The sequence below is a fragment of the Corythoichthys intestinalis genome, chromosome 7 (genome assembly GCF_030265065.1).
Source record: "Corythoichthys intestinalis isolate RoL2023-P3 chromosome 7, ASM3026506v1, whole genome shotgun sequence".
NCBI classification, from domain to species: Eukaryota; Metazoa; Chordata; class Actinopteri; order Syngnathiformes; family Syngnathidae; genus Corythoichthys; species Corythoichthys intestinalis.
Genome location: NC_080401.1, coordinates 15,300,874 through 15,325,649, shown reverse-complemented (window position 1 = coordinate 15,325,649; position 24,776 = coordinate 15,300,874). Strand labels below are relative to the sequence as shown.

Below are 24,776 nucleotides of genomic sequence, written 5' to 3'. Positions count from 1 at the left end.
TGTTTACAAACTGGCATCCCCTGACACCAAATTTGGTCAAATGGTTTAAGTTAATTGTCTGCGTGAAATGAAGACAAACTTGATTCTTGTAAACACATGCGGACTGCAGTACATTGCAAAGGAAAAGATGGATAATTGAGCATGTTCATGCTTATTTATTAAGCTGGGGTATTAGACCTCCTGCTCTGTTATTTATTGTAGTTGTAAAATACTTATATAGGTTCACTTGTACAGTACAGCCCAGCACAGTACAGTACAGTAGTTTTGAGGGGTAATCAGTAATCAGTTTAATTAATAATTAAATTACTTTTTCAAGTAATCTGTGACAACACTGGTTGCGGGTTGCAAACCGTTCCCTGATTATGTTGGAGTGGTGCAAACCCAAATTGTCCCAAACTATCACAAATTTTGGCAGGTTAAAATAAGTTAGCTAAAATAAGTAACGAAAATGCTTAGTAATAAGCACACACGTGTTGACAAATTCTGACAACATGTTCATCCATTTTGCATGTAAAGACTTATGCACTGAAGTAATGACTAAATGCTGTGGATTGCGGCACTATTCAATAGAGACCCATGATCATCTATTTAAACCAGGGGTCCCCAAACTACGGCCCGCGGGCCGGATACGGCCCACCTCCACATTTGTCCGGCCCCCTGAACAATTTTTTTTTTTTTTTTTTTTTTTTTTACTTGTGTTATTTATTTTCTGGCTTTTTCTGTGAAGAACCTAGAGAGGGTTATTTGGTTATTAATTATTTGAGTAATAGTGTTATTATATTATATTATATTATATTATATTATATTATATTATGTTATATTATATTATATTATATTATATTTAGGGCTGTCAAACTATTAAAATTTTTAATCGAGTTGATCACAGCTTAAAAATTAATTAATCGTAATTAATCGCAATTCAAACCATCTATAAAATATGCCATATTTTTCTGTAAATTATTGTTGGAATGGAAAGACACAAGACGTATATATACATTCAACATATTGTACATAAGTACTGTATTTGTTTATTATAAAATAAATCAACAAGATAGCATTAACATTATTAACATTCTGTTAAAGCGATCCATGGATAGAAAGACCTGTAGTTCTTAAAAGATAAATGTTAGTACAGGTTATAGAAATTTTATATTACAACTCCTCTTAATTTTTTCGTTTTAATAAAATTTGTAAAATTTTCAAACAAAAAATAAACTAGTAGCTCGCCATTGTTGATGTCAATAATTACACAATGCTCATGGTGCTGAAACCCATAAAATCAGTCGCACCCAAGCGCCAGCAGAGGACGACAAAACACCAAAAAATACAAGTAACAAATGGACATGACACTGCTGTCGTTTTAATCTGTTTGAGCGGGGCATGTGCGTTAAATGCGTCAAATATTTTAACGTGATTAATTTAAAAAATTAATTACCGCCCGTTAACGCGATAATTTTGACAGCCCTAGTTATATTATATTTTATTGTATTATATATTTTTTTATTATTATTTGTATTTTATTTACTTTTGTTCTATTAAGAATCCAGCAAGGGTTATTTGATTGTGGCTTTCTGAAAAACAATAAATTTTTACATTTAGGCACTCCTGCAATCGTCACACTTTTTTTGTTAAAAACTGACCCCGGCCCCTCATCAGAGAAGGGAAAAGTTATGTGGCCCTCACAGGAAAAAGTTTGGGGACCCCTGATTTAAACCATCATGACAGATGCAAGTGATAATGTAGGAAATACCAGAGAATTGTACAAAATCATTTGCATGGATGCGCAAAAACATCTGCAACTTGCTCAAAGAAATAAGAAACTGCTTTTTTGATGTGCAATAGTAAACGATGTTGTGAGGATTGAACGAGTAGTTTTGAGAATTTCAATTATGATCTGAGAAACGTACCAAAGCAATTGAGAAAAACTGTAAGTATAATGAGATAACATTTATAAAGTGATTTGTGTAAGTGACCGTTACAATCTTGCCATTCATTATCATCATCTTCGTCATCAACATCATCATCAACATCAATAATAACATCATCGTCACCATCATCATCTTCATCATATTCATCATCACAACTGATTATATGAAGCCTATTGGAATCTAGATTGACATTCCAGCAAAGATAAAATCAATTAGGATTGGACCAAAAAAATTGAATGTGTAAATGGATTTGTATGAAAATTGAATTGCATGTAACAAGAAAACATGACATTAAGAAAAAAGAGGAATAATTCAATCCAATTTCATGTAACATTATTTTAGGTTAGTGCTGATGATAGTTGTCAGCATAGTACAGAAGACCTTGATAGCCTTCCACGAACAAATACCCAATAGAGATCAATTTAAAAAAAAATTTAAAAAGCAATATTGTGGGAAAAGTTCAATATTTTTTTTGTGACATTTCAGAAAGTGGAACTCTTATTTTACTGTACTCTAAATAGTTTTGTTGACACAGAGCGTCGTATCTCACATTGTTTGTGTTCAGGAGTACCTTGACACAAGGAATGCAACATTTGTAGCCAATATGCAGTCTGTGTCTCATAACACTGACTCCACCTTTGAATCACTCCTCATGAAGTTTGATAATCTGAAGCGGTTGCCAATGAACCTTGTAAAACCACAATATCAACTTGCAGTCTTTGTGTCAATTAACTTGGATGTAGTGATCTGTGAAACTAACAAAGACTTTGTGGCTTTCCCTACTTGTGAAGAGTGTCGATGACTGTCGTCTAGTTTGATAGTTTTAGCAAATTTATCAGCCTTCTAACTGAAAGAAATAAAGATGGCAGGTGTTTAGCTCATAAGGCTGTGGCTGTCTTATCCTTAACTTTTTCCAAAATACCCACATTTCTTGAGACACTCAAATTGGGCTTTTTCATTTTTAAATACACCACTTTTTCAAGCTGGTAATGTTTACATTTTAGACCCACTCACCTGCACAGCACAAATATGATATTGCGTCAAATTTGTGTCAAAGTTCATTGCATTCAAATGTGTGGTTTTCCTCTATTTGTGGATTCATCAGATGAAGGAAAGTACTTCCCACCAGATGGTACCATTGGAGACCACTTGTGCGTCACCAACAGCATAAATAGAGGCTGCAGCACACTGCCCACCCTACTCTCCAAATAAGCATCCACAACTGTCTTCGCAAAGGCTCGCAATCAACTTTGTTTTCTTTTTTTAATTGTGCTTCTTGCATCCTGCTTACTCTTGGATGTCATGGCCAGTTCACCACTGCAGCTGCTTGGTTTCTTCCTGGCACTGATTGGCGTGGCCACCACAGTGACTGCTACCATCATGGTGGAGTGGAAGACGCACGGCCATTCACACCGCATCATGCAAGGCCTGTGGATGACCTGCAGCGTCGGCCACAGGACCACCTGCGAAGTTCACGACTCTCTCCTCAAACTGTCAGGTAAGTCATACTGACACATTGATAGGTTCAGAAATTTCCAGTGTAATCTACAGAGTAACTCAACCAAGTACTGACTTTGAGTAATGGCCACACATGAACACAGATTGTCAATCATTCATATCTGACCACTCCCAGATCAGGTCCAGATAACCAGGGCAATTCTGCTGGTGAGCCTGTTTCTGTCAACCGTGGCGTTAATGGTCTCCACTATCGGAATGAAGTGCACCCGCTTTATGGAAGGCAAACCCAATGCCAAGGGAGCAGTGGCTCGCATTGGAGGGATTATGTTTATGGCTTCAGGTATGATTTCAAAATTAATATACTGTCCTAATGTGCTGCTTGAAGATCAACCAATTTCCTGGAAAACTGTTACTCAAAACTCAAAATTTCATCACATTTGGCTTTGTGATACGTCAGCAAATTCAGACACTTCAGCTCAGTAAATACAGTATTAGGAAATTTTGTTGACATGGGTTTTTGTTTTATCTTTGTCTTTTGTGTAAGGCCTCTAGAGGCATGCACACAGCAATGTTTATATCTCAAAGTCAAATGTATTTACATAGCTCGTGAACACAATTGAGACTCTAAGGCAAGGGTCCCCAAACTTTTTCCTGTGAGGGCCTCATAACTTTTCCCTTCTCTGATGAGGGGCCGGGGTCAGTTTGTAAAAGAAAAAGTGTGACGGTTGCAGGAGTGCCCAAATGTAAAAATGTATTGTTTTTCTGAAAGCCACAATCAAATAACCCTTTCTGGAATCTTCACGGAACAAAAGTAAATAAAATAAAAATAATAATATAATATAATATAATAATAATAAATAATAACACTAGTATAACACTAAATACATAATAGCCAAATAACCCTCTCTGAGGTCTTCACATAAAAAGGCCAGGAAATAAGTAACGCTATTGAGAAAAAAAAAAAAAAAAAATTCAAAATGCTCTCTGGTATTGTTCAGGGGGCCGGACCAAATGTGGAGGCGGGCCGTATCTGGCCCGCGGGCCCTAGTTTGGGGACCCCTGCTCTAAGGGCTTCATAGGCACACAGTATAAAACCATCATTGCCATTTAAAGTGCCTGTGACACCATAAAAAAAATCTAAGATAGCATTATTATGTTAATTTAAACCATATTTTGAAGCGAGTCGACTATATACAATTTGGCAGAGCGCAGATGACTAGAAATTAGTCTTTTATCTGCCGTTCAGGCCTGAGTGTCATTATGGCGCTCTAGCATCCCCAGCTGGATGATGACGTCGGCAGGGTAACAATTTCAGCTCGTTTAGAATTCAGCCCACTGAGTGGGACGATTCAGAACGAGGAAAATTGCGACAGAGAGCAGCAAATTTTATTGTTTCAATCTCTCTACTCCAATATTTTTACAGGATATTCTTTTTATCTAAGTATTTTTCCCCAATTGCTATATAAATTGTATGGTCATGACAAGTAACATGGAATATGAACAATGAAAAATGCATTAATTCAGTACGACAGCGCTAAATTACTGCATAATGGTCAAAACTGCCAACTTCATAAACCTCCCGAACAGTATTTCATGCCACCGGAGTGAGTCCGGCTTTTGTCATTTCCCTGCCCCGGCTTTCGGAGATGGAAGAAAAAGCGTAAACAAAACAGGAGGCGTGAAACCGAGCGGCTTTTCCAAGTCTTTTCCTCGCCTGTCGAAAATTTAAAATTACACAAAACTACCCCGACTCATGTCACACGGCGGTGGGGTTGAATGTCTTCAACGATCGGCCAGCTCCCGGCGGCAAGCTAGTTTTGGCTCGTCGTTCTGCTGCGGCCCCTGCAGGCAGGCAGTGCTCGTCGCTAGGACGCAGAGGGGAACAAACGCCGAAAATGGCGAAGTCTCACTGGACAAATTGGCCGACGTTGGAGTGCGTGGCTGCCTGAGCCCAAACCGAAGATAGCGATTTCTCGCCGGGCACGCGAAGAGGAGCGAAGGGGGTGGAAGTCTGGACACAATCGAGAACCGTAGACGAGAGTGGGAGGCTCCCTATGCCCAAACCGAAGATAGCAATCTCTCAGTGGGCATGCGAAGAGGGGCGAGTGGGGTAGAAGTCTGGACACAATCGAGTACCCCCGAGACGAGAGCGTGGCTGCCCGAGCACAGGCGCTCATCGGCCCGCGACCGAGTGGCCTTCTCGGTGGACAGGGAACATTGTCACCCACAAAATGCAAGCCACCTCCATTTTAAAACGTTTGCCATGATCCCATTATCTGACATAATATAAAACACGAAGCTTACTCACTTCCCTGTCCATCCAACCTTGGTAGTCGGACTTGTTTTGCTCATTCTTCAGGATCTTTCGGAAATCCAAAAAGCCTCATACCACTCTCCCTGGTGTAGCAACAAAAGCCTGCAGCACATTGGGCTGGCGTGACCCAAAATAATAAACCAATTAATCCTCAAAATCAGCTGAATCTACAATCCTTCTGCACACTAGTTATAGTTATGGCAGTTATGGTTATAGCTATAGTTATGGCAGTATTGTGAGATGGTTACTCGGCTGACGTCACATTCGCCTTCTTCCTCAACCAGAGCCGGAAGTCACTCATTTTCATGCCGCAGGATTAAAAAAAACTGAATAAATACCTATATCGATCGCTTCCACACACATCCAAGCGGTCCATTTCATTCAAGAGCATAAAATATCACATGTAATATGAAATAAACATTTTTTGTGTCACTGGCAAATTATTGCCATTGTTAAAAAAAAGGTAACCTTAGGAATAAATTGGTACGCAGTAATCAGCATTAGAACATAGGTACTTTTACAAAATGAAGGCACTTCTCTAAAAAAATATGTTTTTTCGGGAAATGAAAGATTTCAAGCATAATAGTGAATTTGTTGCTAATATATTTTACATTTGTCAGACCACCCATGTGCACGTATTTAGTGATGCACACATGCCGTTTGTGACATAACTAACCAGAATACAACTCTACCATAACATTCATAATGTTACTGGCTTTCTGTGTTCCTTGTTTTACACTGTTCAGTAGTGTACGGATAGCTCGGTTCTCAGCTGTACTTGACACTCTTATGACACATACAGTGGGGAGAACATGTATTTGATACACTGCCAATGGGAAAACCCATTGGCAGTGTATCAAATACTTGTTCTCCCCACTGTACATACTTCTGCTAACTACAACAACACGCTGCCAAATTAATACAGATGTATAATCTCATCTGTTGTAAAACTCTTCCTTGAACTTCTTTGACTTTCAGCCTGTTTGCCAAAGACGTATAGATGTTTTTGGCACCAAATGAGTTAAAAGAAAGAAAATCGGGAAATCAATCAACACACTTCAAAAATATTCACTTCTATTCATAGCTATAGCATATCAAATGAAACGACAGGCAGCAAATATTAAGCTTTCATTACAATTTAGTTACATAAATTTCAATGAGTTTTACACAGAAACACACATTTGTTTTATAATATCAATTACTGCAAGCAAAGGTTGTGCACTTTCAGGGCAAGGTTTCTTGTGTAAGGAGTCATCTTAAAATCCTTCCTGTTTGTTGACCTATTTGCTAATTTTTACTTTAACATCACAAGAGACTGAAGTTTGGCTAAATGGGAAAAATGTATGACATGTGTAATCAGTCTTTATTCTTTGTGCAGGGGTAATGACGTTAATCATAACATCCTGGTATGTCAAGAAGATCATTTCCGACTTCCATCATGACCATCATCTACACCGGTAACCCCTCTTTCCCTCCAACTAAAAAACACATACAAAGAAGTCCGCATCCATAGAATCTTGTTTTTAATGGTTCTTTAACTATTATTTATGTACAGCTTTGAGTTTGGTACTGCGGTGTTTGTCAGCTGGGCCGGCGGCTTCCTCACGACATTTGGCGGAGCATTCCTGACCTGTCAGAAGTGCTCAAGGTCATCTTCGTCCAGGTCTATTAACTCCAACCGCCTCCTGCAAACCAACAAGTCCAACAGCAACTATGTTTAGACTACAGGAAGGATCTACAATGTTGGATTTTGTCCCAAAATGACTAACAACTACTTTGCACTGGGTTTTTGATTAACAGTGTAACCTCCAAAGTCGATCAAATTCAAAATAGATTGAGTCATAGACTTCATAATATACTGATGAGACACGGGGCGCGGGGTTGATTACTAGGGGGCCTGCATTGTTGGCGTGGCTGTCAAAGCTGACCGAGTGGAATCACAGATAAAGAGCTTTTCCCGTTGAGAATTCTTGTGACGAAATGCTTGAATACCTGAATTCTTTATAGACAAGGATGTAAAACAGCCTCGATTCTTGGTTAAAAGCAAAAAAAATGTGCAGTTAGCATTTATTTTACATACATATTACGAACTATGATGCTAGTCTGTAAGCAAATGTAGCGGCCGCCTTATACAAACTGCTTTTTCTGTTGAAAATTCTTGTGAACAAATGCTTAAATCCCTGAATCCTTTATAGATATGGACATAAAACAGTTCGGATCTTGGTTTAAAGCAAAAAAAAAAAAAAAAGTGCAATTGGCATTTATTTTACGTAAATATTGTAAACTATGATGCTAGTCAGTAAGCAAATGTAGCGGCCGCCTTATGAAAACAGCTTTTCTGTTGAAAATTCTTGTGAATAAATGCTTAAATCCCTGAATTCTTTATCGATATGGACGTAAAACAGTCTCGATTCTTGGTTAAAAGCAAAAAAAACAAAAAAAACGTGCAGTTAGCATTTATTTTACGTAAATATTGCAAACTATGATGCGAGTCAGTAAGCAAATGTAGCGGCCGCCTAATGAAAACAAAAAGCTTTTCCGTTCAAAATTATTGTGAATAAATGCTTAAATCCCTGAATTCTTTATCGATATGGACGTAAAACAGTCTCAATTCTTGGTTAAAAGCAAAAAAAAAAAAAAAAAAAAAAACAATACAAAAAAAGTGCAGTTAGCATTAATTTTACGTAAATATTGCGAACCAGTGCCATAACGGCTAGTTTCTCCAATTGATTTTTTTCACGTTTCAAAATGCATGCATGGTACATAAAATATGATAATTACCTTGAATCCTCAAACAAATCACTCCTGAGACAATCCTTCCTGTTTATATGCAGCACAGCTTTCGTACTTTTTCAACCTAAATCTGGCGTTAGATCGCTGCGTGCGTGTGTTTGAGAATAACTCCTCTTGATGCTTGGTGTGGGCAGGCCCCCTACTTGAAGGCGTGGTGCAGTGTCTGACAGATGTGACCCGTTCATAATAATTATGAAGTCTATGATTAAGTGATGAAAAAAGGGTTATGGTTAGCGTCATGTTGTGAATTCAAAATGCTATGATAATTAAACAACAGCCTCAGAGAGTTTTTATTGTAGTTTAGTTTTATCAAACAGTGGGTAACGGTTCTTCATAATCTAGATTCTGAATTCATTTATGGGTTTATTCACTTTAACTTATTTTCTTTAGTAAATATTGTTTTGGAATCAGAACACATTGGAAATGTATAGGAGTCACCGAAGATATTGTGTTCAACCTTGGAGGTTTTACTGCCTACTATGAATTCTTAAATGTACTACTCACTTGTAGATTTTTTTTTTTTTTTTTTGTGGTCTTTTTATTATGGTTACATACTATGGCTATTTATGTACAGTATTTTATAAGAAAAATAAAATTGTGTGTTTATACTGTTAGATTTGATTGACAGAATAGTGTAATTTATTTGACAGGGAGTGGCAATTTCCGGAAAAGATGTCCTTGCATTTCTGAGGATAAAATTGAGCAATTAGTGGAGACATGAGACATGCATGTGACAAAACATCAGATTGGACACAGAGATTGGCCTGCGCTGGGGGGCAGTTTACTCATCAGCGGAAGTGCAACAATCTAATCTCTAATGCAAAAGATGTTTTCTGTGAAGTCGCATTCCTTCCTGGTACATAGTCAAATGGGAATGCTGTATGAAACCAGCAGTTTCTCCCATGCTGTTGTTTTAATGTGGGTATTTGATGAATGCAAATAGTGTGCTCTGGACAATATTGAAATCTTAACAAAAAAATATTACTATAATAATAGAACAGCAACAACTGATATATTCAATTATACCTCTTGTATCACATTTGCACATTGGTTTTGCAACTTCTCAACAATGCAATCATTACAGTAGCATTGAATGGCTTAAAAGTGTGTTGCTAAGATATCTTGGCACACCCCATGTAGAATGCAAATATGCCTCCAAGCGGCTGTGAGTAGTATGATACTTTATATGGAAAACGTCCAACCAATCTAATTGGAAACTTTTTTTAAAGTGTCATGACCTTTCAGCAGTCACTGACAGAGAAAAATAATTGCTAATCACATAAGTTGACAAATGGTGACTTTTCACTTAAGTGGAGCTCATTGTTCTTGGGTCCTTAAAAGCCACTACATAGATCTATGTATGTACAGTGCCTGTTGTAATAAATTCTGTTTTATTTAAGTTAAGCAGATATCTATAGTGTTCCACATAAATAACTATACGCCAACAGATTTGTTAAAACACCTTTTTAGAACTTTATTAATTTGACTTTTTCGATGCTCTAATGATCTACAAATTTGGACCACTGATGCATAATGTATGAGATTTTTGAGTGCACACAACAACAAGTACATTTAACATTGCACACATTCACCATTAGTCATCACAACTATACACAACTGACTTTGCTGCCGGCAATGGGATTTCAGTTCCCACATAGTGATGTGAACACAATGCCTCCTACGCTTTGTGATTGACTGGTAACCAGTCTGTCTCTTGGATGAAGTCTGCTGGGACGAGCAAAGCGTTCGTTCATTCGCCCCTCCCAGTCAGAATGGATTGGATGGTTGGTGCCATTAATGGCACTGAAACATGAGCATTCACAGACAGGTTTCCCGGTTTAAATGAATTGGACATCTATTGCCATCAGTGGCATGCATCAAGTTAAATACTTTGAAAAAAAAAAAAAAAAAAAAACGACTTAGAGTGTTACTTTGGGCTGTAAACAGTGTGCATATATGCTTTTATTCTATAATTTCGTTTAGTTTTTATCACCATTTTATCAAATTATAAATGTATTTTTATTATTTTAAAAAAAATATATAGGTAAATATGCAGTAGATAACCAAAAATAGTCACTTTGCTTGCTTGTAAAGGGTTAAACGCATTAAGCGTCAACTTTTAAATAGCTGTCCACTGTAGTCAAGTACAAATATCGATAGATGGGGTAAATATTGAAAGGGTCTTAGAAAACATGTTTCTTGAGGTAGTTATTGATGAGAAGATTAACTAGAAAGCTCTTATAAAACATAAAGTGAATTATCACGAAGCATTTCAGTCCTGGGAAAAAAAAAAAAAAAACAGTCTTGACAATAAATCACTCCACATTATTTAATATGATTTAATCCTGCCATATTTACACTACTGTGAAGAGGTCTGGGGTAATACTTATAAATGTACTATTTTCACTATCCATTTTACAAAAAAAAAAAAAGAGCCTAAGGAATAGGACATAATACTGATTATAGGGATCATGCAAATATATTATTTTTAAAATCCAGAACATTAAAATTCAAAGACTTGGTTCATTTTCAAACAGCTTTGCTCATGTATAAGGCTATACACAGGTCACTTCCTGGCAATATACAGATCCCCCCCCCCCCCCCCCCTTTTTTTTTTTTTAACAGAAGGGCAATACAGTTTGAGGGGGGAGCTTCACTTACAGCATCAGAGGGGAAGAAACTACATCAAAAAGTTTTTGTGGTTCTGTTTGTGGCGTGAGGCTGTGAAATAAACTAGATGAGGGGCTCAAGCAATGTCCAAGCATGACCCAGTTTAGGAAGTGGTATAAGCACATGGTTTTCACAGGGTATTGAGAAGAGGAAGAGATTCAATTATGGGAGTTTTCACATATCTGCTGTTGGCTAGGTCCTGTTTATTTTTGTTTATCTTGCATATAATTATTTATTTCTTTGTTGACATGCGGGCTAGTTAAATAGGGTGGAGTGATATAATTGAGGAATAGAAACAATGGGTAGGTTTTAATAAGCAAATGCTTCACCCTACTCCTTTTTGGACACAATGAATACGTTCTGATATTTATTATTATCATTATTATTACTGTTTTAACTATTGTTGCCGTTATCTCGAGAATATCATTGGTTCTGATTTTTTTTCTTTTTTTTTTTGTGTATTATTTTTATTTTCTCATGTCCAAAATGAAGCATTTATTCATTCATTCATTCCTTAGTGACCAGCCCCCCCCCCCCGCCAAAAGGGGGGGGGGGGGTACTCAGAAAATAAATATCATAACAAGACACAAGATACTGAGAAGTGATGGATTTCTTTTTTTTTTTTTTTTTCCAAATATTTTTATGAATTTTCACATATTAATGGGATGGATACAGGCAAACAGCAAACCTAGAGAGACAAGTGAACAATAAAGTTTAGATGACATAGAACTACCTTGTCTCTGGAAAAAGTCCAGATAAAGGTAGTAGGTACCCTCCCAGCCACAAACGTTCTCATTCACAGCTTACACACCACAAAAAACAAAAAAACAGGTTAACTATTTAGTAAGGAAGTTAAGAAAATAAGATGAAACAAAAAACTAAATTAAAAAAAATAGAAAAATGGGGGGTTTGCTTTTAAATGATTTTTAGAGGTTCAAAGAAAGACACCTGCAGTAAGTACAAACAGCCGCCAGATGGAGACTAACACCTTCAAATGGAAGAACGGAGACTTACCGAAGAAGTCCAGAAAAACACGGTAAGAGTTACATGCAACCATTTATTACATGTGCCAATTGTAGAAGTTGACACATGAGCAACAATTGGGCAAGATCGTCATTTGTGCTGTTAAAGTGGGCTTTCTACGTGTATTACTTTGTCCGAATACTGTGTTATTTGTTGGAGGAGACCCTCGAGACTCCCCGAAGACCTCCAGTGGAGAGAAAGTGGGTTGTGATTGTTGTCCATTCATTTGAAGGAGGAGGAGTCACCGGAGCCAAATACTAAGATGTGCATCCCAGACTGAAGGAGTTTACACTCGCATCGTCCTCCGCCCCCAGCATGCTGCGTGACACCTCCGGAGTTTTTAAATGGACAACAAGTCGAGGTTGACAGCGTTGTGTTGACTGACTGACAACCACCCTCAGCCGCGACTCTACTCCTCACCAGGATGGACGCCAACTTTTTAGTCGTCTTGTCCGCTGTCCTGCTCACCTCCATCCCGCCGTCCTCGTGCTCACTGGAGCCTTACGACATGTTGTACGACGAGGCAGTGCGGGCGTTCTACAGCGGCGACTACAGCGGCGTGGTGCGCACCATGGAGGAGGCGCTGAGCAGCTACGCCGGAGTGCGGCGCTCCAGAGTCCGCTGCCGGTTGAGGTGTCAGGACCAGCATCCGTTCGGGGCCGCAGTCTCCGAGCTGGGCTTCTTCGATGTGGTACTGCGCAGAGCGGCGTGCATGGACGGTTGCATCGAGCAAGACATCGGCGTGCAGTCAAGGCATAAAATCAGTGAAGATGTCGTGCAGGACTTCAATAGGCGGATCCCATACAACTATCTCCAGCTTGCTTATCTCAAGGTAGGAACTGATCGTGGGTTGGTGAGCGGGACTGTGAGGGAGTCTTGAATGAGCACCATTGTTGTCTACTCAGCAGGGTTAGTTTGTGTCCCTGCTGTTTCCTCCTTATCATCACAAGTTGCTGCCAGGCAACGTGATACAATAATGCAGGCAACTGATTGGAGGAACGTTTACAGCAGTGGCGGGAAAATATGTTTACAGCCTCAATTTTTAAAAATATGTTTAAAATAACATTTAAGGCTGATGTGACTTGAACGATTCAGTGAAACTAATATGCTGTCAGGGCTGGCAGTTGACAACGCAGTTAACCATGAATGATGACTGCCAACCCTCCCAGTTAAAATGCATTCGACGTCTGTTGCTATCAAGGGTAGCTCATGTGTTGGCGTTTTTCTCCTCATCATCCTTGTCGGGTTTGTTTAAAATTGTGTCTTTAAACCCTCGCAGGCAGAGCTGGCCCAAAAACCTGGCTTCCCAAAGTTCATAATTTTTCTCGTCCCCATCCATTGTCACCACTTACTTGTCCTTTCTATTCATGTTGCAACTTCATTCACAGGTGAACGCAGTTATCGTCACTACTCTCACTGTGCTTTATGGCTCTGATCTGGGCCCATAACCTGCTGGCAAGTTCCCTTGCCCAGTGGATAACAGCAGTCAATGTTGCTCTTTGTCATGCAAACACCAGCAGGCATACACACTTTTCATTCACCCCAAAACAGGTGAAAGACATCCACTAATTTGAACATGTGACACACAGGTTAGTTGGTTGCCATAGTGATTAACCAACAGAATGTGAGCATCCACTCAACATCATGAATTAAACTTTTTTTTTCTAAAAATTCAGATTCCAAATTCATCCATTGTCACCAGCATTTTACCATCCCCCGATTGGTCATATAAAAAATTGGAATAAAAATTGGAAAACTCAGTTGATGGTCCTTGTAGCCTACCAAATGCACACGATTGGCTATTTCACCAGTGTGGAGCACCAAGTGCAACATCAAGTAGGCTAGATTCACAAGTCCAATGTGAGGTTCCTGGGTTTGAATCTTAAACCTGCAAGTCAATTGAAGACAGTTAAAAAAAAAAAACACAAATTCTCATAGTGCTTATCTTAGTTCCAGGGTGCTTTGTAACAACTGAAAGGAAAAGGGCTTCCCACCACTGATGCAGTACCTAATGATGTGTCCTATTAATATACACAGACGACCCACACAGTATCCAATTCAGACACAGATCGAAGGTGTCATTATAAAAAAGTATGGAAAACAAAGACCATAATATTTTGAAGTAAGTATCTAACCGACACTGTCCTGTCATTGTGTAACATTGAGGGAATTGATGTAATTGACAATGAACTGTAGAACACGTAGAAAAACATTATTAATGTAGCATATTGGGGTTTCCCAAAATTTTTCAGGTCAAAACCAAACTACGCCTATTGCCCACTGCTACTACATGCATACTAAAATATACGTATGACAGCCAACCTAAATTTACAAAAATCCCTCAACCATAAGCCAGATGGCGTCACTTCATTTCTGTAACCCTTATTCACATCAAATTTCTCAAAGGGTTCACAAGGCCCCATTTGACAAAAACAAAAAGAAATCCCCAAATCTGAACCCCCAAAAGCGCTAGGAAATTCCTGTTAGATAGACGATGAGACAAATTAAGACAGCGTATAGTGTTCTACTCTGACAATTAATGACCCAATCAAAAATAACCAATTTTCCGTCTCGACCCTTCGCATTATGAACCCTGAATGATCATTACCGCTAACTGTATTGGAGTGATTACATGTCACTCAATGGGGATTGTATTTTTCATAAAGACACTCAATTTCCTAGTTGAAGGTATGCACAATTTCTTCACCTCTCCAATACTGTTTCTTGTTCCAGCATTTTTTTGTTTTGTCTTCTCCCTCTCTGTGTAACTCATCCCAAGCAGATATCTGGAAGCGCCAAAAAAAAAACATGTACATGCAGGTGTTTTTGTACACAACTGCTTGTTCGCAAGATGTGTCTTCACATAAGACATTTAGGTTGTTTCTGCATTCTTCACATTTCCTAAGCCCTATTTCCCCATGATAGCCATCAATTTTGCTGAGATGTTGTTGATCACTCCACATGGGAACAATCCTATACATGGATAAAACAAGGGGAGCGAGCCACAATGAGTAATTCAAAATCCAGACTGTGAGATTGGAAGTTCTGTCTGACTCACCATGGGCAGCTGCTTTTCCTATCACGGTGCAGTAATGCTGAGGTAGCACAAGAAATGTCATAGACGTTAGAGTGGTTTTCCCATGGCGTAACTCGTGAAATAAATAATTGACATGGGTCGGCATTTCAGCCATTTTGAGTCAGATGCAACATAATATTGATGATAATATTGAGACAATTGAAAATTGTTTTGATTTTAAACTGATAGGATTCATAAGTTGACACCACAGAATACAATTAATGTGAACTATTAAAAGGGCAAAGGTTGAAAAGAGAGCAATGTGAATATATGTTGTTAACTTTGCCAAGTGTTTGGGGTTTTGAGCTAGATAATGCCGATCTGTGCATCCAACCACATTGCTGCTCTGCATAACTGCATAACATTCTTTTGACTTTTACTTAATTTTCTGTTTTGTCTGACTGGCAACGCTTCACCCAGCTAAGTGGCTAAATTATGCACGAAAAAACCTACATTTTATGCGGGATGATGATGATGAATTTATAATGTAAATTAGACAGTGACATTATCAACCCTAACCATTAAGACTAAACATTGACAAGCTCGCTTACAGATCCTTAGTAAGAAAATGGTTGCTCACAAACAAACAACATCAACAAAATGAAATACTTTGTTTTAATTGTTAACTTTCCAAAAGTTTCACTGAAAACAATGTATTCCATTTATTTATAATTAAATCATGATATCCTCTTAGCATCTTGCATCTAATAGTTTATAATGAAGTGTTAACCACAGATCTTTAGGCCCTCCATTTTCCACATTGTCATCTACTTGGAGCTCAAATAAGACCCTGGCAGTCTCCGCTCACAAGGGGCTGTGAGCCAGTCATCTGGCTGAGCATGCCCAGTGATGACACATGGCTTCCATGCTTACAAGTGGTAGGAATGGTTTTGACCCTTAGCTGTCTGTTTTGGACATTTCCTTATGAATCAGGAGTCTAAATAGGTTAATTCCTGAAGTGCTGATAAATTTGACACCCGTTTTCAAATATTCTGAGCCTCTAAAAATGTTCAGTGACCACAACATCCCTCAAGCATCTGTTTACAAAAGTTTCAGAATAAGAAGCTGCCATACATGCACTTTAAATCATAAGCGGGACTGTCAAATACTGGAGATCGACTACAAGGTGAGGAAAGGCAAAGATTGACTGTTCCGATAGGCCACGCTGTCTGTCAGTGTGTGTGCACGTGGTGTCTTCATTTTCTGTGTGTTATAATGTGATGTGCACATTTAACGTCACGTGTGCTTTGGAGAAACTCGGTGGTGTTTGTGAAAATAAATAAAATTCCTTCAGCGTTTAGCGTTCCGCCTTTGCACGTCTTGCATCAGTACAATGCAGGCCTTTGGGCCCGTTAAATGGGGCTTCCACAGGCTCCGACTGTTCTGCTCACTCAGTGCTGCGTACGTCCTCGCCTCGCCCATCATTTAGTGCTCGCAAATATTTTATTTTCCTGTTGTGGTCTGTTTGCTTTGCTTTAAAAAGAGTGGCAGACTGTAGGTCTGACCGGGATTGAACCTTGTAGCCTCCAGGGGTTTGTGAAACTGACCACAGAAGGATCAAAGGGCCCCAGCGTCACAGCTCCTGATTTTATCAACAGCTGCTGGGCTCTTAATTGAACACTGCTGTGCGTTGTTCAAAGTTTCAATAAATCCAAATGTATACTTGAGTATGAGTTTATTCCATGCATGAGAAACACAAACATACTACCAGTACTTGTTTGATACATTCAGTGTTATGAGCGGCAAGCCGTTAATGTGGATCCAAAACACAGACCAGGAGATCAGTAGAGTAAATGTTTGTATTTAATAAGTACAACAAAGGGAGCACGCTAACAAACGCGAGTTTAACAAGAACAACTAAGAGAGCACGCTAACAAACGCGAGTTTAACAAGAACAACTAAGAGAGCACGCTAACAAACGCGAGTTTAACAAGAACAACTAAGAGAGCACGCTAACAAACGCGAGTTTAACAAGTGCAACCAAGAGAGCACGCTAGAATGCATGAATATAACAGAGTACAAGAATCTAACTACAATGCCCAAAAGAGCACTAACGTAAAGATGACCAAACCAAAATACAACCGTAGAACGTCGGGAAACTCGAAGGCTGACGATGAACACACAGGCGGTAAGCAAGGCAAGTAGCAAGCAATAATCCGACACTTGCAGATGGTGACAGGCTTCCTTAAATATTGAGCCTTCCTAATGCAGCACAGGTGTGTCACGTTACCCCGCCCAGCTGGCTCAATCAGGTGCTGAATACAGGAAAATGAACTGAGAATACAAACAATCATGACAGAACCCCCCCCTCAACGGACGCCCCCTGGCGGACCACCTGGTTTCGTGGGGTGAAGGGAGTGGAAATCCCGCAGCAGCGACGGATCGAGGATCCAGGAGCGGGGGACCCATTGGCGTTCCTCTGGGCCATAACCTTCCCAATCGACCAGGTACTGCACCCCTCTACCCCGCCTCCTAGAATCAAGAATTGTACGCACCGTATACACCGGCCCACCGTCGACAACACGAGGAGCAGGAGGAGGCACTGGCGGAGGGTTCAAGGGACAGGTGGAGACCGGTTTCAGCAGGGAGACATGGAAAACAGGGTGGATCTTCATGGAGCATGGAAGTTTCAGTCTGACAGAGACCGGATTCACCACAGCGTCCACAGCGAACGGACCGACGTATCTAGGGCTCAGCTTCCTAGAAGTTCCAGCAAGGTGTAAATCCCGTGCTGATAGCCAGACCATCTGGCCCGGACGATAGACCGGAGCAGGCCTTCGGCGGCGGTCAGCAATCCGACGGTTGCGGGCTGCTGTGCGGACCAGTGCTGCCCTTGCGTCCCTCCAGACTTTATGGGCCCTCCGCAAGTGGACCTGGACAGACGGCACAACCACCTCGGCTTCCTGCGACGGGAACAACGGAGGCTGGAACCCGTATGCGGTCATGAATGGTGACCTCCCAGTTGCCGAGCAAACCAGGGTGTTGTGGGCATACTCCACCCAAGGTAGGTGTGATGACCAGGAGGCCGGATGCAGTTGGCACACACAGCGAAGGGCCGCCTCCAGTTCTTGATTGACGCGTTCCGTCTGCCCATTTGACTGCGGGTGGTAACCAGAAGACCGGCTGGATGTGGCCCCCAAGGCCTTGCAGAATGCCCCCCAAACACGTGAGATGAATTGTGGCCCTCTATCTGACACAAGGTCACTTGGAATGCCGTGAGTCCGAAATACATGAGTCACTAACAGGTCAGCAGTCTCTAGAGCTGAGGGCAATTTGGGGAGCGCGACAAAGTGCGCCATCTTGGAGAACCGATCCACCACAGTCAAGATGACAGAATGGCCCCTGGATCGTGGGAGACCAGTGATGAAGTCCAGCGCAACATGGGACCAGGGGCGAGACGGAACAGGCAGTGGGTGCAGCAATCCCGCAGGTGGACGATGAACTGCCTTGCCTCGAGCGCAGACGTTGCAAGCAGAGACATAGTCCGTGACGTCCTTGCGCATGCCCGGCCACCAAAACCTCTGTGAAACTAGAAAAAACGTGCGGGACACGCCCGGGTGGCAGGCAAACTTTGAAGCGTGGCCCCACTTTAGCACTCCTGCGCGCTGTGCATCTGGGACAAACAATTTGCCAGCGGGGCAGCCTCCCGGCACCCTTACACCCCGCAAAGCCTCCTCCACAAGACGTTCGACCTCCCACCGCAGTGCACCAACAATCAGGTTGTCTGGTACCACCGGCTCCTCCGAAGGTCCCTCCTCCAATGGTTCATAGAGTCTCGACAGGGCGTCGGGCTTCCCGTTCTTCGACCCTGGACGGTAAGTAATCACAAAATTAAAGCGGGTCAGGAACAACGCCCAACGGGCCTGGCGGGAGTTGAGGCGCTTGGCAGCTCGAAGGTACTCTAAGTTTTTGTGGTCAGTGAGAATCTGGAACGGCTCTTCAGTTCCCTCCAACCAGTGCCTCCATTCTTGCAATGCCTGCACGATAGCGAGCAGCTCCCGGTTGCCGACATCATAATTCGCTTCCGCCGGACTGAGGCGGCGGGAGTAGTATGCGCACGGGTGCAGTCTCTGGTCGACCGTAGACCTCTGGGACAGGATGGCCCCCACTCCGGAACTCGATGCGTCAACCTCGACCACAAAAGGAAGAGCAGAATCAGGTCGGCGCGAGGGGATCGCGTCACAAGCGGCGAGACGGTGTCCCGGCAAGCCACAGTACAGACACACACCTGCTCTCATCCGTCTCCGTCGCTCCGCCGCAGAGAGACGCCCACCGCCGATTCGCATGGACTCCTCCCTCATCGAGCCTGGACTCCGTGACGGCGCCCGGACGACCGGCGAGCCAACGAAGCCGTCTGCACCGATGGCAGTCGGGCAGCTTCTCGGCGACGGCCACGGACATCCCTGGCGCTCCACGGCCCGTTCCCTCTCGCGTTCTTTCAGCCGACCATCCAGAGAGACGGACAAGGAAATCAGCTCCTCCAGACTCGAAGGCGTGTCCCGGGAGGCCAGCTCATCCTTGATCTCAGAAGACAGCCCGCGTCGAAAAATTCCACACAGCGCTGCGTCACCAAAACCACACTCCGCCGCCAAAATGCGGAACTGAATGGAATAGTCAGCCGCGGTCAGATCACCCTGAAAAAAATCCAGCAGGCGGCTGGCTGCCTCCTTGCCCCTAACCGGATGATCAAAAACTCTCACGAATTCCGTCTCGAAAGTTTCAAATGAATCACGAATCGCTGACCTTGTGTTGCTTACCGCCATGGCCCATGTAGCAGCTTTACCGGTGAGTAGACTCATTACGTATGCTACACGGGATCTGTCATTAGCAAACGTGTATGGCTGCTGATCAAAGATGAGGGAGCACTGGTGTAAAAATTGTCGGCATGCGCCAGGTTCGCCTTCGTAACGATGAGGGTGTGGCAACATAGGCTCCCGAAAAGATGCCGGCGGGTTGGATTGTTCCGACGCCGCGACCACATTAACGGTACCACCAGCTTGTACAGGGGATGTCATGTCTTCGATCCTTGTAGTTAAAGAACTGATCATCTCCACTAATTCGCGTAGCGATTGCTCATGTTGACTGATCATGCGGCCGTGACCAGCCAGAGCATAGCAAAACCCCTCCAAGTCTGTGGGATCCATGTGGTCGGATTATTCTGTTATGAGCGGCAAGCCGTTAATGTGGATCCAAAACACAGACCAGGAGATCAGTAGAGTAAATGTTTGTATTTAATAAGTACAACAAAGGGAGCACGCTAACAAACGCGAGTTTAACAAGAACAACTAAGAGAGCACGCTAACAAACGCGAGTTTAACAAGAACAACTAAGAGAGCACGCTAACAAACGCGAGTTTAACAAGAACAACTAAGAGAGCACGCTAACAAACGCGAGTTTAACAAGTGCAACCAAGAGAGCACGCTAGAATGCATGAATATAACAGAGTACAAGAATCTAACTACAATGCCCAAAAGAGCACTAACGTAAAGATGACCAAACCAAAATACAACCGTAGAACGTCGGGAAACTCGAAGGCTGACGATGAACACACAGGCGGTAAGCAAGGCAAGTAGCAAGCAATAATCCGACACTTGCAGATGGTGACAGGCTTCCTTAAATATTGAGCCTTCCTAATGCAGCACAGGTGTGTCACGTTACCCCGCCCAGCTGGCTCAATCAGGTGCTGAATACAGGAAAATGAACTGAGAATACAAACAATCATGACATTCAGAAATTGTTATTGTTTGAAAAACATTCATCTAAATTGTAAAGCAACATACTAAGAAACAGGGATTTCCCGATCTGATTGAGTGATCAGAAATCGGGCCAATTGGGCCATTTTTTGGGAGGATCGGAATCGGGTGAAAAAGATCGGGTTTTTCATTTAAAAAAAACAAAACAAAAAAAAACTTTATTGTGCTGGCTAGAGTCGCCAGTGTTAAGTTGACAATTTTTAGTACTACTGCCACCTTGTGGCTATAATCGTTGCATCAATCGTGTGACGCAGTTTTGAACACAGGCCTATTCACTTGCATATTACACAGCCTTTCGGTTGCATTGACGCTCTTGAGTGCTTTTTGTTACATTTCTGCCTTGGAAACTATATGCCTGTAAGTATTTTACATCTACACCAACCTATTAATATGCAGTATATGTGTGTTTATAGTGAAAAGCTATATGAACTAAATTTGTTAATACAGTAAGTCGTGCTGTATGGAAGCTAACCTGTACTGATACGTAGCTTGTAGCTAAAGTCAAGTGTGGTGTCTATGTCTACATAGTATTTGTATACCGGCGTGTAGTATGCGGTTGTGTTGAATGCATGCATGTTTCTTTGTTACAGTGTCACAAACTTAAACAAATCACTTCATATAATAACAACAAAAGACTAAGCCTTGTGTTTTATTGGAGGGTATCAATGTTAGCAAGCTGCTGGGCAGTGCACAAGAAAACTAACTGCAATATATACAGTTCATTTCAGTTTTTTATTGTCCCCTAAGAAGGGAAAATTGTCTGATGTTTTATACTCTGCACCACTCCTGGAAAAAGAGGAAGAGGAAGTACTATAAACAGTACCGTTTGTTTGAGAGTTTTTTTTTGGGGGGGGGGTCTGTATTGGCAGATTCTAAAAATCAGGTGACTCAGACTCAGGTGCAAAAATATGCAGTCGGGACATCTCTAATAAGAAATAGTTCCAACTTTGTGCGACACTCAGGTAAACGAAATAAACTATACGCTCTGACTGCAATTTTGTCTTTGGAAACGCAGCCTATTTTCTTTTTTTTAATTATTATTTTATTTATTTATTTATTGTATTTTGATAAAGAATTTCATTGAATTGTACTGTAACTGTGTTCCAATGCTTCAGTGACGAGTGATTGTACCTCACAGTGTGGTTCTGATTCTTGATCTACCCATTATAGAATGTAGAAATTGTGGTTACGCAGAACTTGAAATCAGAATGACTTCACCTCACTGATGCCAAAACTTGCTGTTATAGTTGGATTGTAGTGATGCAGGTTTTTAAAAAAATCTTCCCGACAAATTCTAACAAGTGTGGGCCAAGACACATTTTGTCTTGGGTGGGTACCAGGCATAGTTTATTTTATCACCTGTGTGTTTGTTTGTCTGGCTTTCAGCAGAATTACACTAAAACTAGCCAGCAGAATCTTGGCAGATGGATTTAAACCAATGCAACAGTGTTGCCTATTTTTTTCTAAAAAGTCTTCGACTTTAAATGAGATAACAGGCGGAACCCCAACATTATTATCTTATTTCTATTCGAGAAAACAACTAAGATCCAAGCAGAAATGACTAAAGTAGCACAATGATTGGTACATTTTCATGATCACATCTCTACCATTTACAGTGGGGAGAACAAGTATTTGATACACTGCCGATTTTGCTGGTTTTCCCACTTGTAAAGCATGTAGAGGTCTGTAATTTGTATCATAAGTTCTCTTCAACTGTGAGGGACGGAATCTAACACAAAAAAACAGAAAATCACGTTGTATGATTTTTAAATAATAAATTTGCATTTAATTGCATGAAATAAGCATGTGATCACAAAAATCGAACTTAATATTTGGTACAGAAACCTTTGTTTGCTATTACAGATACCAAACGTTTCCTGTAGTCCTTGACAAGGTTTGCACACACTGCAGTAGGGATTTTGGCCCACTCCTCCATGCAGATCTTCTACAGAGCCTTCAGGTTTTGGGGCTGCTGCCGGGCAACACGGACTTTCAGCTCCCTCCATAGATTTTCTATCGGGTTCAGATCTGGTGACTGGCTAGGCCACTCCAGAACCTTAAGATGCTTCTTACGGAGCCACTCTTTAGTTGCCTTGGCTGTGTTCTTTGGGTCGTTGTCATGCTGGAGGACCCAGCCACGACCCATCTTCAGGGCTCTCACTGAAGGAAGGAGGTTGTCAGCCAAGATCTGGCAATACATAGCCCCATCCATCCTCCCCTCAATACGGTGCAGTCGTCCTGTACCCTTGGCAGAGAAGCAGCCCCAAAAAATGATGTTTCCTCCTCCATGTTTCACGGTTTGGATGGTGTTCTTGGAGTTGTACTCATCCTTCTTTTTCCTCCAAACACGATGAGCCGAGTTTAGACCAAAAAGTTCCATTTTGGTCTCATCCGACCACATGACCTTCTCCCATTGCTCCTCTCGATCATCCAGATGGTCAGTGGCAAACTTCAGATGTGTCTGGACATGCACTGGCTTCAGCAGCGGGACCTTGCGTGCGCTGTAGGATTTTAATCCATGATGGCGTAATGTGTTTCCGATGGTTTTCTTCGAGACTGTGGTTCCAGCTCTCTTCAGGTCATTGACCAGGTCCTGCCGTGTACTTCAAGGGCTGATCCCTCACCTTCCTCATGATCAGTGATGCCCCACGAGGTGAGATCTTGCATGGAGCCCCAGAACGAGGGAGATTGACCGTCAACTTGAACTTCATCCATTTTCTAATAATCGCTCCAACAGTTGTTACCTTCTCACCAAGCTGCTTGCTTATTTTCCTGTAGCCCATCCCAGCCTTGTGCAGGTCTATTATTTTATCCCTGATGTCCTTACACAGCTCTTTGGTCTTGGCCATTGTGGCGAGGTTGGAGTTTGTTTGTTTGAGCATGTGAACAGGTGTCTTTTATGCAGGTAACAAGTTCAAACAGGTGCAGTTACTTCCGGTAATGAGTGGAGAACAGGAGGGGTTCTTAAAAAAGAACTGAGAGCCGAAATATTTACTAGTTGGTAATGTATCAAATACTTATTTCATGCAGTTAAATACAAATTTATTATTTAAAAATTATACAATGTGATTTTCTGGATTTTTATATTAGATTCCATCCCTCACAGTTGAAGAGAACTTATGATACAAATTACAGACCTCTACATGGCTTGCAAGTGGGAAAACCAGCAAAATCGGCAGTGTATCAAATACTTGTTCTCCCCACTGTATAGTATTGTGGTAAAAGCGTAAATCACAATTTTAGTGATCATATTCTTTAAGTTGTGTACTTGTACCAGAGGTCTTGGGCCATGTTGTTTTTGTGTTATTCTTCTGTAGGAAGAATGTAAGAGTTGATCCACATATGGGCTGCCCTTGAAGCTTATGGGTGTTTAGAGTAGGCATGTGATTCATTCATGACCACTCAAGTTGAATATTTTGACTTGACTACTGCACAGCAGGTAGCTTAAGGCTTATGTACAGTCCTTTCCAGTATATTGCAACATGGGATGGGTGGGGGGTCTGCATGTGTGAGCTGGGTGCGGTTGATTGATAGTTGCATTTCATTATTGTTGCAGTCCAGCAACCATTCTGTGAGAAATTGATGTAAATTGATCAGCTAACCAAAAGAGAGTTCATTTTGTTTTTTTCCCCACATAAGCTTGGACCATAGCATGGAATCTTGCGCAAACATTTGAATGGAAACAATTATTTTTTGGGGGGGTTGGGGTTAGGATGATATATAAGCTTCATGGATATTATTCTCTTCTGTAGTTGGAAAAA

At 41.4% G+C, this 24,776-nt stretch overlaps 2 protein-coding genes across 3 annotated transcripts in view; both read left to right on the top strand.

The window, feature by feature from the left end:
• The first annotated feature begins 3,131 nt into the window (after positions 1-3,131).
• On the top strand, positions 3,132-9,902 carry LOC130918448 (claudin-1). Its single transcript, XM_057840142.1, has 4 exons — positions 3,132-3,426; positions 3,562-3,726; positions 7,079-7,157; positions 7,256-9,902. Exons 1-4 carry the CDS (start codon positions 3,231-3,233, stop codon positions 7,419-7,421), a joined length of 606 nt encoding a protein of 201 aa, XP_057696125.1. The 5' UTR covers positions 3,132-3,230; the 3' UTR covers positions 7,422-9,902.
• Positions 9,903-12,475: 2,573 nt separating this feature from the next.
• The window catches only part of p3h2 (prolyl 3-hydroxylase 2), a 103,400-nt gene continuing 91,099 nt past the window's right edge, over positions 12,476-24,776 (top strand). For both annotated transcript variants that reach the window (XM_057840729.1, XM_057840730.1), the window contains exon 1: positions 12,476-13,018. In XM_057840729.1, the coding sequence (XP_057696712.1) occupies positions 12,611-13,018 (408 nt within the window). In that variant the 5' untranslated portion in view covers positions 12,476-12,610. The remainder of the gene's footprint in view (positions 13,019-24,776) is intronic.